At 45.0% G+C, this 18,129-nt stretch overlaps 1 protein-coding gene across 1 annotated transcript in view; it reads left to right on the top strand.

Moving 5' to 3' along the window:
• Positions 1–1,910: 1,910 nt before the first annotated feature.
• LOC125917530 (protein HEG homolog 1-like) overlaps positions 1,911–18,129 on the top strand; it is a 30,828-nt gene continuing 14,609 nt past the window's right edge. The window contains exons 1-3 of the mRNA XM_049623709.1: positions 1,911–3,459; positions 8,732–8,774; positions 8,908–8,945. Coding sequence (XP_049479666.1) covers positions 3,441–3,459; positions 8,732–8,774; positions 8,908–8,945 — 100 coding nt within the window. The 5' untranslated portion in view covers positions 1,911–3,440. The remainder of the gene's footprint in view (positions 3,460–8,731; positions 8,775–8,907; positions 8,946–18,129) is intronic.

Here is an 18,129-nt window from a genome sequence, read left to right as displayed (position 1 = left end):
GTTTGGGGCTGTATCTGCTGGAAGATCCAGGGCATTCCCAGGGGCTCAGGGCTTTCTGAGCACTGATCCACAGGGCTCTTCTCACAGGCCTGTGCATGGCAGAGCTGGGGAGCTGGGAGCATAACCTTGTGAATGCTGTAGCTTTAGCTCCTTTCAAGGCTATTCATATGGGGGAAGAAAGGAGCTGAACTTTCTGGAATTGAAGTTGCTGTCATTTAGCATCATTGGGGAATTAACTAAAAAGTTTACGCCCCATTATATTGTGCTCTAAACTTTGAGGCAAGAGCTCTTCTTTGTTTCTCTTGCCAGTGATTCAAGGGTCCCAATTTTTCATCTCTAGTTAGCAGGAAGAGGACCTTTTCATTCACTAAACACTTAAAGAGTGCGTCCTAGGGGCCCCCCGGGTAGCTCAGTCAGTTAAGTGTCCGACTTCAGCTTAGATCATGATCTCATGGTTCATGAGTTCGAGCCCTGCATCAGGCTCTGTGCTGACAGCTCAGAGCCTGGAGCCTGGAGCCTGCTTTGGATTCTGTGTCTCCCTCTCTCTCTCTGCCCCTCCCCCGCTTGTGTGTGTGTGCTCTCTCTCTCCCTCTCTCCCCCCAAAATAAATAAAAACATTAAAAAAAAAAGTTCATCCTATATAGTCAGCATAGTACCAGGTTAGTTTTATGTCTCCAGTAAATGTGTTTCATGTCTTATAAATCAAGTGGCCACATACTTGGATTTGTAAGATCCTGCTCATGGCAGGCCTGCCCACTCTCACCCCATTTTTTTCTCTTATTTGGATGTGGCCTATGGGAAAGCCCCTAGCTTCCTAGCTTCCTTGCTGAGGTCCCATTCTTTGTTTTGTTTTTTTAGATTTTATTTATTTATTTTCTTAGAGCAGCGTTAGGGTCACAGCAAAACTGAGAGGATTTCTCACATGGCCTCTTGCCCCTACATGTGCTTCTGGTCCCCATTCTGTACCTCTCCTTCCAGAGCCCTCGAAAACAAAGGCAGCCATGCCTCTTGGCTGAAAACAGGCTCACTTCTCTGGTTTTCCTCCCAGTTCTTCTCCTGGCTTTGCCAACATACCCAACTCTGTCTCTTTGCTCCCTTTCTGAGTGCTGGAGAGGTAGCCTTGACAGGCAGGAGCTGTCAGGTTCTGATATTTGGGTGTTTCCAACACATGGGTATGCTGGGCTACTCTGGAAGCTGCCCTTGCAAAGGCAGGTTTTCACCCTGCAGTTTGCAAAATGTCCACTTCCTCAACTTCCAAAGAGCTGCAGCTCTAATGCCTCCAGAGGTTTAGAGTCTTTGGAAATCCCCCAAGGAGTGTCTCAGCCGTAGATTTACATAAGTTCTCATTGTCTGTCAGGCGGATGTTATGCCCAGGAAAGACCATGGAAATTGTGGATGTAGAAAAATCACATCGCCAGGCTTAAAATGAAAATGGGATTATATGTGGTTGCATTTGATGGATTTATGGCAGAATGTTCTTTAAGGATTTTTAGGATAGCAACTCCACTGTTGCAGAGGCAAGGCCTGGCTTCTTTGCTTCGTTGTAGGGAAGGGTTGCTTCAGCAGGGCGAGTAGTAGTTGTCAGCAGGCTGGATTAATGGGCAGGATGGAAGGAAAATGTGACATTGACTTCCAGAAAATATCTAATCAGGCCAGGCAACTCAGTCTGGCTACTGGACAAGGCTAGCGCCAGCCTTTTACCCCGGAAGTATTCCTTTATATTAAAGCTTGAGGACTGGCAAAGCTTTCCAAAAGTTTAGACGACGAATTGTGGGCGTTTGATACCTCTCTGATGCCAGCTTTATAGTTTGTCTGGTGAGATTTTCCATTTTTTATTTTTCTCTTTTAAATACCAACTTTCACAATAAACAAAGGAAATTCTATTGCACACACAAGCTGAGTTTTGATTTAGCACACCAGCTTCCAATGATAAAGACAGGAAATGCAGTGTTGAAAACTAAAGGCTGTGTCCTAAGCTCGCCTCCCTGTGACCAGGCTGTCCCCTAGGTCCCAACCTCTCGGGACTCAGAAAAGGAGGCGGCTGTGGGGACCCTGTGTGGGTGTCAGCTCACATCACCACGGTCGGGGCAGTTTTGCCATGGTAAGAACCAGTACCTGGTTTCTGAATAGGTTGGTGTCTTCCTTAAGATGGGAAAGGGGAGACCAGGCCTCACTGCACAGTGTACACATCACCCTTCGGCAGCTCTCCCGGTCGTGAACTTGCTCTTACCTCCCTGCAGCAAGAGCAGATGTCAGTCCTGCCTTGCTCTATACCTGGCTGTGAAGAAGTTACTGTCCACTAACCAGTTAGTTGTGCGTTTTTGTTCTACTGTGTGCCCCCATTTACATGTGCCTTTTCGTCAGGCATGTCTTAGTGAACGTGCCCTCATTATGTGTCTCGTGTATACAGAGAGGGTCTACTGTGTGCAGCCTCAGAGAGGGCCACATGCCCAACAATGAGTGCTTTTTGATAACAAGGAGATACTTCTTTGTCATCCATGAAATGAGCATGGCCCACATGCCCAGAGCTGGACAAGCCAAGTAGATACACATGTAGAGAATAAGGCCCTAAAGGGAAGGAGGTAGCAAGCCAGAAAGACACATTCCTCTACCCAGCTCTGTCTCCCGTGGTGATGGCCTGGTGACTGGTGACCTGAAGCACCTTCAGCATGCATGTATTGAGCACTGTGTGTGACCATCCCTGTGCAAGGTGCTGAAGCCCCGGAGATGAGTAACCCCCAAGAAATGGCCAGTGTAGTGGGGACACAGGAAACATAATGACACCACAGTGCCGGGGCAGCAGATTGTCTTCCACACCGACCCTTGGAATAGGTCTGTGGGCAGCAAGCTGTCCTGCCAGAGGAGTGCACAGCCTCCCGTTAGGTCATGTAGACACAGAGCAGACACAGAGCTGTGCCTCCGCTGAGACAGGTCTGAGCCTCACGGCTTCCTAAGAAGGACACGATCATGTTTCCTGGCTCAGTGCTGGCTCTCCCCCGCAGTCTGTTAGGACGCAGGCACAGAAGACACCATGGCACCGAGGGCCGTATTTACGGTGGCTGCCGGGGTCGGAGACAGCACCCTGTTTCTTCTGTCTGGGTCCTCTGTCCCACGGCATGCGGTGTGACCTGGAGTACAGAGGCTTGGGGCTGACACAGGGAAGGAGTGGCCAAGGCAGCTAAAAGCAGGCCCCTGAAAGGAGACTTGTACCAGGCACTTTTCAGAAACTGTTCTCAGAGCCTCTTTAAATGGAAAGTTGATGTATCTTGAGGTTTGCAGTGGAGGAGGTCTTGTTTGGTTCACTGTTTTGTTTTTTCATCTTAGCGGGCAGCTTGTGCAAGCGGAAGACTCCGGAATGTGACAAGGAGACCTCCATCTGCACTGACCTGGATGGTGTCGCCCTATGCCAGTGCAAGTCAGGCTACTTCCAATTCAACAAGATGGATCACTCCTGCCGAGGTACCAGCAAGGTTCCCGAGGGTTCTGTGGCCCGTGCAGGGACAGGGAAGATGTTTTTCTCTGCTCTAGGTGTGACTGTTCTAAACTAGGGGTAACTAGTTCTTGTTATTTTGCTCACAGCAGGATTGAATGCGTTATCTCCTTAGAATAATAGCATTATCTCTGACCTGCGCAAACGGGTCTGGCCAATCAAATTCAAAGGAAAAGAAGAGAGAATGGAATGCCTATGGCAGTGCCTTTTTTTTTTTTTTTTTTTTTTAGAGGAAGTTAGGAAAATTGTTGTTTTAATTCCCAAAGCTTTATTCTATTGTCTGCTAATCTTTGAAAATGGAAACACAGGCATGGAGTCGGGCCTGTCTCTTTTAGAGGCAGCTGTGGCCTAGTAGACAAAGTACTGCTGAGGCTCAAGAGAATCAGAGCCCGACTCTGCCTCATGGATCATGTATCATCTTGAGCAAGACACTTTGCTTTGCTGCGCCTTGGTTTCCTCTTCTGCAAAATGGGTATGCTGATGCTTCATTGGATATTCTGGGGATTGAAGAAAGCAATGTATATGGAGGTACTTTGAAAGCCATCAGCATTTGCCCTTGTTTTTTACCCAGGATGTGGCTGAATTAATGAGTTCCAGTTTTAAAGGTTTCATGAACGGTGTGAGGGCAGAAACCTAATCCTGCTAGCCTTGTAGGTGAGACTTAAATCCATTCAGTTTGAACTAAAATGCTCAGTAAATGCATGGCAAGAATACTACTTTAAAGTAAAATTAATTCAAGTCCAGAGCACTGTGTCCCTGACTTACAAACGACTGCTAGAATTTGTAATCACCAGGAAAACTAACAATATAAAGGCCACGGTGTGGTTTTAAGCGTTGTACCACATTAGAATGTGTATGACACAGTTTTCCTGCTTGGCCAACACCCACTGGTGACAGATGTACTGGAATCTGAGTGAAAGTCACATACTGGGGAAAGGTGACCTTGTCATTTATTTCTATCAGGACTTCCCCAGTAGAGGGCTCGTTCCATCAGGAGAGGATAAAAATACATTCGGGGCAGTGCTGTCGTCCTGAGCTTCAGACCCTCTGACTTAGGTTTACACACACTGGCTTTGAAAGTGCACCCCCTCTGCTCCACACGCAAGCCCTGCGGTGGGCTTTGAAGGGGAGGCTGACCCCGTGTGCCGGCCAGCAGTCCTGAGGCACGACGGCCTTGCAGCGCTTTTCAGCACATGTCCGTCTGCCCCTGTGATACAAAGAGATGATGCTTCCTAGTTCCCTCTTACCTGGTTTCATGCCATGTGTTCCTGGCCCTTCTTGGAAACTGGGGCATTGAGTCCCGTGGCATGTGGGAAGGTGACCTCTGCTAAAATCCATGTGCTGGGGCGCTGTGTAGCTGGCAGGAGGGAAGGCAAAGTGGGCAGAAGTGGAGCGCGCGGGAGTGGTGGCACCGGCGTGTGGAGTCTCTGGAGTTTCCCACAGCCTCAAGGACAGCCAGCCCTGCCACCTCTGCTTCTCGCTGGCCCCAGCCACTTGCCTTTGTTTCCAAGTCAGCAATTTAATCGTGTCGCTTACAGACTAGCATTAGCAATAGCAAGGCCGTCAGAGACTTTCCAAATGCAGGGATACAGGCTTCAGCAACCTTATGTTTATCAGGTAATGACCTAAGATGCAGCATAAGGAAAACTTGGTCAGCTTTCGGGCTTTTTGCCAAGGCCCCACAAAGCCTCGGTTTCTGCAGTATCCTTGTCTCTTAGATTTTCATCCGTCAGATGAAAGCCTCTGATGAATGGCTTCGGCAGCTCCTTGGGCACAGCCCCGTTGGCCGGGTTCTGATGGATTGTAGTGACATCTTCTGGCCATTAGTGCTGGAGCACTGGGGTATTTAAAATAAGTCCCTGGGGAGCATGGCTGGCTCAGTCCAACTGACACTTAATTTCAGCTACAATCATGATCTTCCAGTTCCTGAGATCCAGCCGCTTTGGGCTCTGTGTTGACAGCTCAGAGCCTGCCTGGGATCCTCTCTCTGCTTTTCCCCCACTCGTGCTCTCTCTCTCTGTCTCTCTCAAAATAAATAAACACATTTTTTTCTTTAAAAAAGTCCCCTTTTGGACACTTCACATCCAAAGTCAGTCCCCAGATAAATGGGGAAGAGAGGTATGTAGGTGTGTTTTCTAAATCTGTACATTAGCAGGACTCTATTGTTCTCTGTTGTACGTATGTATGCACTTCTTAATGTCTCCCATGAAATATCTTCACAGTGTCTTTACCAGACGTTCAAAGCATCATACAAAATTGAAGTAGGTGTCCTTCCCATAGGTGTCTTAGCTTTCTTCTGCCATGCAGGCCTCTTTCTCTCACCAGGCAGCAGGTGCCTTGAGAGCCAGAACTGTGTTTAGCATATGCTTAGCACATTGTGGGGTTTAACAAGTGTCTGTTGAATTAACAACCGGATGATAGGGTAGCAAATATGATAGAACACAAATGCCAGAGCTTGGTAACAAGAGAGTCTTGAAGACTCCACCACTTGCTTATTTTATCAAGGGCCAGGAGGCTTGAATTGGCTTATGTTCCATGTCAATAGGGGAAACCCAATCTGGGCATACACACTAGCAGTTGCCACATTTCCATTGTCTCCAGTGCTCCACGGGTCAGTCCTACTAGGGTGTGGAGATGACGAGCTGGGTCCTAAGGCACACTGGAGCTTTCTTTCTAAGAACCCTTAGAATAGCACCAGGCCCACGGTGGCACTCTGTCGTTGGTGAATGACCAAAGGAGCCCATTCGAAGTAAAGAAAAAATATCGTTACACCAGGAAGTCAGGCCACTTCTGAGGCTGAGTGAAAACAGCCCAACCCATCAGCTCACAGCCTGGGCAACAGATGGACGTTACGTCTGGCAGGATGACAGCCACAGGATGGAAAGCTCCCACCCAGCAGAGGAGGGCTGGGTGGGTAGATTTGATGTAAAAACATTTCCGGGAAGAAGTGTTCAGAATAGAACAGACTGCTGTGACATCAGCCTGCCTCAGTGCTGAGATGGATGGGGATGAGTCACAGGGAGGCCAGCGGTCCCCGTGGAGCTGCCCTGGAGAAAGAGCCGTGGAGTACCCAGGAGTGGCTTCCCGGCTCCCACAAACCACTGTAGCATGAAGACTGCCAGGGATGGTGCTTTCCGTGCCCAGGGAAGCAGGAGTTCTCAGCTTGTTCCTTAAGAAGGCCCCACCTGAGTAAGGCCAGCAGCGAACTCAGAGGTGTCCCAAGATGTGGTGAAGGGGCTCGTTCCTCCTCCCCTAAATGGAATATGATCATGCCCTACTTTGTTGCAAAAAAGATTGGAAGCACCTACTAAAAAGCCTAAACTTAAACTAAATAAGGTTTAATTTAAAAGATAAATTAGGTTGAAGTGGAAATAAAGCTACTACTTTGCTGAAGCTAGAGGAAAGTGAATATGCAGAAAGATATGCTGTAAAGTCCTGCATGTTTGCTAAAGGTAGGCCACTCATTCAAGTTCTGAGCTTTCTGGACATTGAGGCAAAGAGAGAAATACGGTTTTAGAGAGAGTCAGGGTTCATAAAACAAAGTACAGTCGTTCAGAAGCATCCCCATCTTTGTAGGCCCCAAGGCCCAAGAGAAATTTCTTTGGGGCGTCCTCATCAAGAGGTTACTGTGTGGTGTTGTGGCAGTGTGGCCCGTGACATCCTGCAGTAGATACTGGGGGCCTTCCCAGGGCTGCTGCTTTATAATAGCCCTTACTACAAGAGGATGGAGCTCAGGAAAAGTGGTTCTGTGGAGCCAAAACAGCACAGTCCAGGGTGACAACTCTAATGATCTGCTATAAAAGAATTGTGGATTATTTAGAGCAGTGTTTTCTGAACTATTCTATGAAACTCTAGTGATATCTCGATAATCTAGGACAACAAAATAGATGCTAGAAACATTTAGCATCTAACATTAAAAACAGAAGGAAGCGGGCACCTGGGTGGCTCAGTCGGTTGACATCCAACTCTTGATTTCGGCTCAGGTCATGATCCCAGGGTCATGGGATCAAGCCCCGTGTCCAGCTCTGCGCTGAGCATGGAACTTGCCTAAGATTCTTTCTCTCTCTCTCTCTCTCTCTGCCCCCTCTCCCCTGCTCACACAGTCTCTCTCTCTAAAAATAAAAAAATTAAATTAAAAATTAAACAAACAGAAGGAAGAACAGCATTGGGCACATCTACGTAAGTTAATATTATTACACACTAATTATTACACGTAACAGAGGATGCAGGACGCCTGTGAGAGACCTCCTGTCCCAGCCCACAGGGCATGCACCCCCTGATCCGTGCATGCTGCCGACACTCACATCTTACCATTAGCGTGTGTGCTGTCTGTCCAGGGATTGCTGCTGTATGCTGTGTACCTTTTCTTATCTGTCATCTTTTATGCAGTATATCGTACATTATTCACGAATCAAATTCCTATCACTTCTTGCAGCAATGAATTTGACTATGAGGCCATTTTTTATTGTCTGCTTCCATCCAAGCATGCGTTATAGCTCATGCTGTTCTGTCAGCTTATTGTAGTGTTCCATGATCAAATAAATTCAGAAACTGCTGATCCCCAGGAATGGCTGGGCCACAGCCCTTCAGTCCATGAGCAGCAGCACCAGAGGGTTCAAAGTTATGTTCTTGGGTGATGTGCTGATTAGCACTCATCTAGATATGTCCAGAATCCCCTGCACAGATGGTAGGGTGACCTCCACCCTGACCATGTCCCAGAGGATGTCACAGCTCCTACTTCCTCTTGGAAGGGGTCAGTGAGGGCAGCAGCAGGTTAAAGGTTTGACTTACATTAAAGAAACCAAAGCATTTGTCTGTGTGTATGTAGAAGAATGTAACACAGGGGCCACAGAAAACTTCCAAAAATAATTACATTGGTTGGATAATAATTATAACTACAAACATTTATTTGGTGATAACTATGTGCCAGGCACTGTGCTAAACCATTCACATGCCTTATTTTATTTAATTCCTTCCAAGAAACTACAAGGTAGATACTACTATTGCTGTTATTATCCCCTTTTTTTATAGATGGGAAAGTGAGAGCCACTAAAAGGTTAAGGAAATTCTGTGGTAAAATAAAAGGTTGAGTTGGCAGGTACTAGATAATTCTAAAGCTATTTGTAGGCTTCTGGTTCTAGAATATTCTTGGAGACTTAAAGGGACTGGTGTCTACTAACTGTCAGTTTAGGACAAAGGAAGTCCTGGGACTTATTCATGGATTTCCCTTTTCTCTTTCAGCATGTGAAGATGGATATAGGCTTGAAAATGAAACCTGTATGAGGTAGGCTCTGTGCTCATATATTCTGATGCATTTGTGACAGGCCTTATTTAGAAGTTACTTGGGTAGATTGCCTCCCATTACTTCTTTTGACTTTTGAAAGTAATTCTTGTTCTTTTTCTTTGTTGTCTTGCAGTTGCCCATTTGGGCTCGGTGGTCTCAACTGTGGAAACCGTGAGTATGCAATGGTCTGGATTTTCGTGTGGGCGGGGCCAATGTTGTTGTCCTGCACAGGGTGTATGTCTTCCCCTTCCCTTGGTTCCTCTCAGCCCCTATGCTGGGAGGTGTGGGGAAAGTGGAGGGCTCTCCAGGGGCTCCAGGTCTGGTGGAGGAGATGAATACATTCCTGACCAGCCCTGACGGTGGAGTGTTAATACAAGAAGCTAGGTGGGAGGTGGGAGGCAGGACAGAGCACGCCCAGGAGAATAGAAGAGCTTCCTCAGTATTTCTTGGAGGGGATGGAATTGGACGTTTTGGAAGACTTCAACTGGCAGAAGGAGAAGGAGAAGGAATCCAGGCAGAGGGAACAACTTGAAGGTCTTGGGGCAGCCTGGGCTGGTGGTGTTCCAGGGACCATGTGTGTGGTGTGGCTGAGGACAGAAGGAGAGGAAGCCAGAGTGGAGGATTAGTTTGGCAGAAGAAAAAGGGACCACGCTGTTCTGGTGTTTGATGGCCAGCCTGAGACTTTCAACTCTAATCAGTATCCATGGTGGAAGCAAGAGTCCAAGAGAAGATAGCAGTTGATCGAGAAAATCGGGTCAGGCTTCAGTAAGGAGGGTGGGTTCTGTTCTTTGAGAAAAGCAGTTGCGACTTATTTAAGATCACTTTCACTGACATTTTGTGATCCGGAGAGCTGAGAAATGATTGAAGGAAATTCTGGATATATGATACAATAGGAATAATAACATTCAGTACTTTATTTTAGGATAGCTTTGTCCCTCATTCTATAGATGAATATACCAACAGTCTAAGTTAGACCAAAGTCTATACTTTGGTCTAAGTTTATTAGACCAAAAGTAGACATGACCGACCTTATTTAATATGTGTAAAAGTGCCCAGTTCCTGTTCCCCAGTAGTATACCTGACATTTTATGTCTTCACTGGTATTTTCTTTGCATATAAAGCTTTCTATTAGAAAGTTTCATTATTGTACTTTCTTTGAGCATAAATAAATAAATAAACTAAAATAATAAAGTAAAACAAATTCAATACTTAACTGACATAAAGCTATGTTGGTGTGCCCAGCACGGAGCCACTTTGCAAGGCCAGAGTCTAGAGACTTAGAATTACATATCCATCTATGATTACTGGTGATTTGGGCATTGGCTTTATCCTGACTGCAAACTAGCAAGAGGTTACAGTAAATAGCCTAAGAGAAAGACTGGGGAAGCATTGCTTAAAGCCAATATGTATAGAGTCATACAGAACAAAGGGAGGAATTCACAGAATTAATGTGACTTAGGGTTTTGTGTGTGTGTGTGTGTGTATGTATGTGTGTGTGTGTGTGTGTGTGTGTGTGTTTTAAGTAGTAAGCTGAGGCCATGGAGAGGTAGACAACCCTATCTTATTTAGTAATCCCTAAGGACACCATCATGCCATAAAACCACTTAAGTACAGATATTCATCATGATGGACCCAAGTCATCACACACCAAATGGTGTTCCATGTTATTATGAACTGTTTTTTACTTACAAAGCTTCTGACACTAAATGTGTCAGGGTTTTCCTCACACCAAGCAATTCTGACATTATCCAGAGTTAGTGTCAGACACTGTCTCCGTGTCCCAGGACTGCCCCTACTTCAGACACCAATCCCAAGTCCAGGCCTCTGGGACTTCTGACCAGCCAACTATAAATCAGAGGTTCCCACGACCCCTTCCTCAGGTTCAGTAATTTGCTAGAACAGCTTACAGAATTTATAGATACGGTAGAGTTGTATCATGTATGCAAGAAATTTATTTAATGTTACCAGTTTATTATAAAGGATGCAACTCAGGAACAGCCAAACAAAGAGATGCAGAGGCAGGTATAGGGGCAGGTGCTGGAAGCTTCCATGCCCTCCTGGACACACCACCTTCCCCACTCCTTTAAGTGTTCACCACTGCAGAATTTCTCAAAACTTCCTTGTTTAGGGTTTTGGGGGGAGTTCCAGTACGCAGTATCAATAAATGATATCACTGGTCATGGGCCATTGGAGGTTGGAGATGGGATTTAAGTTCCTCCAGCAACCAGCCCCCATCCTTGGAGGGTTACTTTATTAGCATAAACCAAGGTGTGGTTGAGAAAGGCTCCAAATGAATAACAAAAGGTGTAACTCTCACCCCTTTCATCCAGAAATCCCAAGGGTTTTAGAAGCTCTTAGGCTAAGAACCAGGAGTGTAGACCAAATAAAAATTTCTTAGTATATCGCAGTATCACAGGTGTACTCGGTTTAACAAGAGGAGGGAGTCATCATACATTATGCTTTTTAAAAATTATAAAATAGTAAAAATTATTTTTAAATATCAGTGCTTGAAAAAATGAGCTTCTGAACTCCTCTCTACTTCCTAGATGGGATTGGATGCTGTCTGACTCATGAACCACTTAATAAAGCCAATTAGATCTTCAGGGAAAAAAAAGTAGACTTTAGTTTTTTGTTTTTGTTTTTTAATTGAAGTACAGTCAACACGCAATGTTTCAGGTGCACAACATAACGATTCTACAAGTCTATACATAATGCTGTGCTCACCACAAGTGTAGCGACCATCTGTCACCATCCATCGCTATTACAATACCGTTGATTATATTCCCTATGCTGGACCTTTTATTCCTGTGACCTATCCATTCCGTAACTGGGGGCTTCAGGGTTTTTTTGTTTTTTGTTTTTTGTGGGTTTTTTTGTTTTTTGTTGTGTTTTGGTTTGTTTTTTTTTTTTTGGTTTTTTTTTTGGTTTTGTTTGTTTTGGTTTTTTGTTTTGTTTTGTTTTCTGGGTTTGTTTTTGTTTGTCTTTGTTTTTTGTTTTTTCTGAGGTTTGTTGGCCTATGTAAAACAGTGTGGATAGCAGTATATGTCCCTTTATAAAAATCGCTATTTGGACGAGCTTTGTCAACTGGGTTCAGGATCTTTATGCTTGTGTTCAGGAAGGTATCTGTGCTTTACAGGGGCTGCCTGGGGTGCAGAATTATCTTTGTTCACTTTCTAGTGTGAATCTCACTCCTCACTTAAAACCAGAACCAAGCCATAGAATACTCTTAAATTGATCAGAGAATGGAGTAGCCTGCGCACGAAAATAGACAGAAGAAAGCCTAGAACTTTCAATGTAGAAAGAAGGAGCCTAAATAGTCAGACAAAACATTTACGATAATTTGAGACGTGTTCACCAAATGATGGAATACTAGAACTAAAGAGTACATATAGTTCTTTAGAAGAGATGGTTTAGAGCTAACAGTGGCGATTGCACCACGAGCCTGTAAACCTTATCCTAAGACACTGTAAGTATTAGAAAAGGAGAAGCTTTAGATAATGTCATAGAGGATGGTTTTAGAATAATTTGAGGGAAGGAGGAAGGCTCAAGATACAGTAGAGTTGTATCACATGTGCAAGAAACTTATTTGAATAGAACCCCATCAGATGGCAAAGGGAGAATGAGGAAAGCAGGTGAGGAGTGTGGAGATGTGGCTGGCTCTGGGGTTAAGCCAGGGAGCAGGAAGTAGGAGACGCCATCTGCCACATCCTTCTGGCGTCTCCTGGTCCTGACAGGCCTCTCAGGAGCCAGTACTTCAAACCCCGTTTGCTCAAACAGCTCCCTAAATAGGCTTTACCAGAAAATGCTTTGATTTCTCAGTGAGTGGAAGAGTGATCCAAGGAGGGAAAATGGATATAGGGGAAAGCCCCATAAAGGGTTGGGGAAAGGGATGTGAACTGTAGGGCATTGTTCTAAGTGGCATTTAGTGATTTTTTCTTCAGAGATCATTAAAGACTATACAGGTCTGGAGATGATATACCCGTATATCCATTGATTGTTCTGTAAGTTCCTGTGTCTTCCCCTTATGTTTGTGGGGTCTTGGAAGTAGCCAGGATATTTCTCTCTGATCCTGAGACTTCTTTTCCTTCCGCTTTCATCCAAGTTGTTATCATTATGTCCAGCAGAGGGCAGGCTTCTGTCTGGATGACCCGCTTCCAGCCACCTTGTGTTGGTGACTTGTTAACTCCTTGATGGTGTGTGAATATCACTGTACAATTTTGATATCTGTTTTAGTGTTGCAAAGCAGTCAATAGTGGCTGATAATAAATAGCACCTTCCACCTATCCCTTTGTTTGAGATCTCAGGTTGGCCCTCAGTGTTGGTTAAGGAATGGGAACACCTGAATTTCATCCCCATTTGTGGTGATAGCACCTTGTGGAATCTGGCTCGTCACTCAATGTTTTGTGCCAAATAACAGCACTCTGACCACTCACTGCTGTCACTTCTGCTCTCACCACCAATGACAGTGAGTGCCTTCTTGGGGCTATGGTTTAGGCTGGATTCTTTACAGGTAAGAAATGCTTCTCTATGCAGACTTCTTGGGGCACATGATCTACCCAAGCTCAACGAGTTGGAGAGCTCACCTTTGTTTAGCCAAGTCTTGAGATTCCCTCACTCCTGCGTTTCTGGAAGTCATCCCACGCCACTACATTCTGGGTTTAGGCATAACCTATGACCTGCCTTTCTGAAAGTTTCTGTTAGCTTTTGAGTTATGTGCAGATTCCACTTCTTGCTCCTCATAGAGAATATTCTTCAAGCTGGAGAGGTCAGGACAAGCCTTTCTTGCAAACCCCGTTCGTCTCAGAGGTAGCACAGGCCCAGGAGCACCTGGTAGGGCCACCTGCACCCCCTGCATTCACCCTTCAGCTCAAGTCTGCACCTGTCACTGTACTTCTTTTTATTTTCTTCTGTGTCCAATAAACAGACACTTGTTCACACCACAGATCCTAACAATTCTGCCTTCTAGCTCTTATACTGGCCTCAGAATGATCTTACAAACTGTCAACAGAGATGCCCCTGCTTCCCCTTCTGCTCTACCTTTTCTCAGGTGCCCTCATTTCCTCCTTTGCTTGGATTTTACACTGGCTCCTCCTTGCACCTCCCATGCCATCTTGGTTTGCTTCACCTCTTTTCTCTTTTTAAGATAAATTAATTTTGTTTTTTTGTAATATAAAATAACACATGCCCGTTAATTTTCATTTTTTAACTCAAGTTAATTAGAAAATAGAAGTTGAGGGAAGAAGGAAACTACAGTAAACACTCTCATCACCTACTAAACTGCCCTGTCAATACCCTGGCATCTACCCTTGCTACTCAGCATGGCTCACAGGACCTGCAGTGCCAGCTTCCCCCAGGAGCTTGTTGGAAATGTAGAATTTCAAGCCTCTCCACTCCAGACCTATGGAATCAGAATCTGAATTTTAACCAGACCCCTCAATGTGATTAATGTGCAGATTTATACACATATTAAACTTTGAGAAGCACTGGTATTATGTATCTTTCCAGAAGTACATATGTGTGCATCTTTCTAACAGAATATACTGTTTTGTAACCTGTTTTTAAGTCTAGTAAGCTGTGCAGTGTTTTCATTTACATCATTTTATAAGGTCACTTTCGATAACTATGATTCTACTCTGCAGATACACCATTCCCCTCTTACTACCTCTTTAATGTCTTTTTTTATATTCCCATCCTCTAAGCCATTTTTCTATTTTGTGGTTCTTGTCACTTTGTGATTATAGAACTCGCATAATTTTCCTAGATTACCTTTGTCTGACTGCAGACGTTTTTACCCATCCCTCTTATATGTTCACAACGTGCCTTAAAAAAATATTTTTTAGGGGGGCCTGGGTGGCTCAGTTAGTTGAGCGTCCGACTTCGGCTCAGGTCATGATCTTGCGGTTCATGAGTTCAAGCCCCGCGTCGGGCTCTGTGCTGATGGCTCAGAGCCTGGAGCCTGTTTCAGATTCTGTGTCTCCCTCTCTCTGACCCTCCCCCGTTCATGCTCTGTCTCTTTCTGTCTCGAAAATAAATAAATGTTAAAAAAAAATTAAAAAAAATTTTTTTTTTAATTTTTATTTTTGAGAGAGAGAGAGAGAGAGAGAAAGACAGGGCGTGAGTGGGGGAGGGGCAGAGAGAGAGGGAGACACAGAATCTGAACCAGGTTCCAGGCTCTGAGCTGTCAGCACAGAGCCCAATGCGGGGCTCGAACCCATGAGCCATGAGATCATGACCTGAGCCAAAGTCGGACACTTAACAGACTGAGCTCACCAAGTGCCCCTCACAACATGCCTTTTTGTAGAGGATTCTTTCTGTTCAAAGGTCCTGTGTTCCTTCAGCAGAGACTCCTTCCCCACCAACCTCCTAGCATGGCCAGCAAGGATTTAGAGCCTGTTTTCCCCACATATGAACCTCTTTCTCTGCTTCCAGTGAAACCAGAACATTCAACTTAAAGATCTACATGGTCTTCCCACCCATCCCACCATCTGGTGACCAATGTATAAAGTATCTTGTAGTGCATTCACTGTATTATTACACTAGGCTTTAAATAGATTCACACCAGTGGAAATGCTGTGTGTTGGCAGGAGTCAGTTACTCATAACAAACATCCAGGATGACAGCACTAAATTGCTTAGGAACAAAAAAAGATAATTAATTGTCCAGAAGTCATCTGGAAATTTCATTCCCCTTGAAGCCAACATCTCACGCAATCGTGACTGACCTCACTTAGTGTCAGAACAGAAAGGAAGCAGGGCTTGGGAGAGGGGAATATTGCTCTGTATCTCCTCTTGGGTATGGCCACATACAGCCTATAGATGTGAGAAAGACACATTTCACAAGCTACAGACAAGAAAAAGAATGCTGTGAACAGAGATTCTGAAGGCAAGAGGAATGGAAAGATTTAAAAGGCAAAATTTTAACCATGCATTACTAATGAGCTCAGTGAGGGGGAACATGGAGATAGCTGAAGGAATTTTTTTTTTTTTAACGTTTATTCATTTTTTTGAGACAGAGAGAGACAGAGCATGAATGGGGGAAGGTCAGAGAGAGAGGGAGACACAGAATCTGAAACAGGCTCCAGGCTCTGACTCATCAGCACAGAGCCTGAGGCGGGGCTCGAACTCACGGACCGCGAGATCATGACCTGAGCCGAAGTCGGATGCCCAACCAACTGAGCCACCCAGGCGCCCCTTGAAGGAATTTTTAAATACAACAATGTGGCCACCTAGAAAAGTCTGTAATGGGCTCAAGAGTTTTAAAAGAAGGTGTACTGGTTGGTTCAATTCTGACACCATTTGTGACGTGTGTGTTTTTTCCATGCCACCAAGCACTTAACTCACTTCTGACATGATCTACCTGGAGACAGCATCAGATCCCACATGTTAAAGGCTCGATCCCATAAGACCGTCTCCCCTTCCTCATCAGATGCCAACTGCAAGTCTGAGTGCCTGTTACCTACACTTCTGACCAACCAGCTGTGGATCAGTGTTCCCACAATACCCTCCTTGGGTTGCATTAATTTGCTAGAGTGGCTCACAGAACTCAAATAGTGTACTCACTAAATCACTGGTTTATTATAAAAGGATGTAACTCATGAACAGCCAGATGGAAGAGGCACACAGAGCAAGGCCCAAGGGAAGGTTGGGGAGTTTTTCTATGTTCTCTCCCAGGGAGCCACTCTCCCCAGCTCTCTGCATGTTCATCTGCCCAGAAGCTCTGTGAACTCTGTCTTTCTGGATTGTTATGGAGGCTTCATTACATCAGCATGATTGACTAAGTCATTGGCCATTGATGAATTCAACCTCCAGCCCCTCTCCCCTCCCCAGAGGTCAGGGGATGGGAACTGAAAATTCCAACCCTCTAATCACATGGTTGATTCTCCTGGCAACCAGCCCTCCATCCTCAGGCACTTTCCAAAAGTCACCTCTTTAATATAACAAAAGACACCTTTCTGTTCTCTTCACTTAGGAAATTCCAAGGGTTTTAAAAACTTTGTGCCAGGAAGGGGTAAGACCAAATATATATTTCTTGTTATAAATCACAGTATCACAGTTGGCTAAGGTTCTTCTGGAGTAAATCAGCCTCACTAGCTTAAGCAACAAAAGACAGTTTAGTGGAAGGATCCTGGGGTGTGTCATGGAATTCCAGGGTAAGAAGGAGTAAGAAGCAAGGAATTGTGGGGAACCACAGCAGCTGGCGCTTAGGGGCTTGCTTTTCAGACTACACATTAACAAGACTCCATCTTTATCTCTCACCTTCACTCTTTGCTGTGTGTGTCCATGTGCAGGCTTTCCCTCCTTCCCAGACAACATGACTGAAAATAGACTCAGCAGGCAGCTTCAAGTACATGTCACCGTTCAGCCATTTTGAAAGAGAAGGCATGTATGCGCTCTTTCTCTGTCTCTCTCTCTCTCCCTCTCTCTCTCTCTCTCTCTCTCTCTCTCTCTTCACCAAATTGCAAATCCTGGGAAGGAACTGACTGATCCACTTGGATCATGTGTTTACTCCTGGACCAGTCAGCTGTGGCCAGGGATGGTGCTATAAACACAAACGTAACCCACTCTAACCACCCCCGGTGTAACCTGCACATGAGGGGTGTGAATGTTCCCAGAGAGGGGCTGCCTAAACAGTCCTGTAGTAGTTTTCATCCAAATGAGCATATAAACAAGGACAAATGTAGCTTATAGGAAAGACCAAGCCCACAATGGGCTCCCAACAACGACAGCAGCATCAACCTATGATCAAACTGCAAAAAGAATAAAGAAAAGATAGGCTGTAAAATATCAACAAATGTCAAGGAGAAAGTAGAACTAAGAATTCCAAGTTCATCATTCTGGAGAATCTCTTCAAATAGAAAGGATGGGATGGACAAGCCTAAGACGGCACTCATTGCCTTCTGTCTCACCGCAATAAATAAACAGAACACCCACAAAACTGTAAATGTTATATTTGGTGTTTGTTCAAACCCCATGCTCTTGTACATCATTATGTGGCCTCATCATAAATCCAAGGTCAGTCTTAAGTTCAAAAGGTCTGTTTTAGTTCATGAACTCACTTGATAGCACATATGAGGGAAAAAATTATGGGTTATCTTGTCCATAAGCTCATTACAAGTTCCCGGTAATAAGACCTAACTGCCAAAGAGCATTGAACATACGCTTTAAAAAAGAGGAGGTTGTGGTGTGTGTGTGAGTGTGTGTGTGTGTGTGTGTGTGTGTGTGTGTGTGAATAACATTTGGGAAGTATAGAAAAGCACAAAGAGGAAAGTAGAAGTTTAGCCATGATTTCCCAAGGCAGCGCCAACTTCTATGAATGTTTTGGTGGATCCCCTTCCAGCCATTTATGCTCATGTGCA

This window comes from Panthera uncia, unplaced genomic scaffold (assembly GCF_023721935.1).
Source record: "Panthera uncia isolate 11264 unplaced genomic scaffold, Puncia_PCG_1.0 HiC_scaffold_196, whole genome shotgun sequence".
Classification (NCBI taxonomy): Eukaryota; Metazoa; Chordata; class Mammalia; order Carnivora; family Felidae; genus Panthera; species Panthera uncia.
This window is presented reverse-complemented; position numbering and strand designations above follow the sequence as displayed.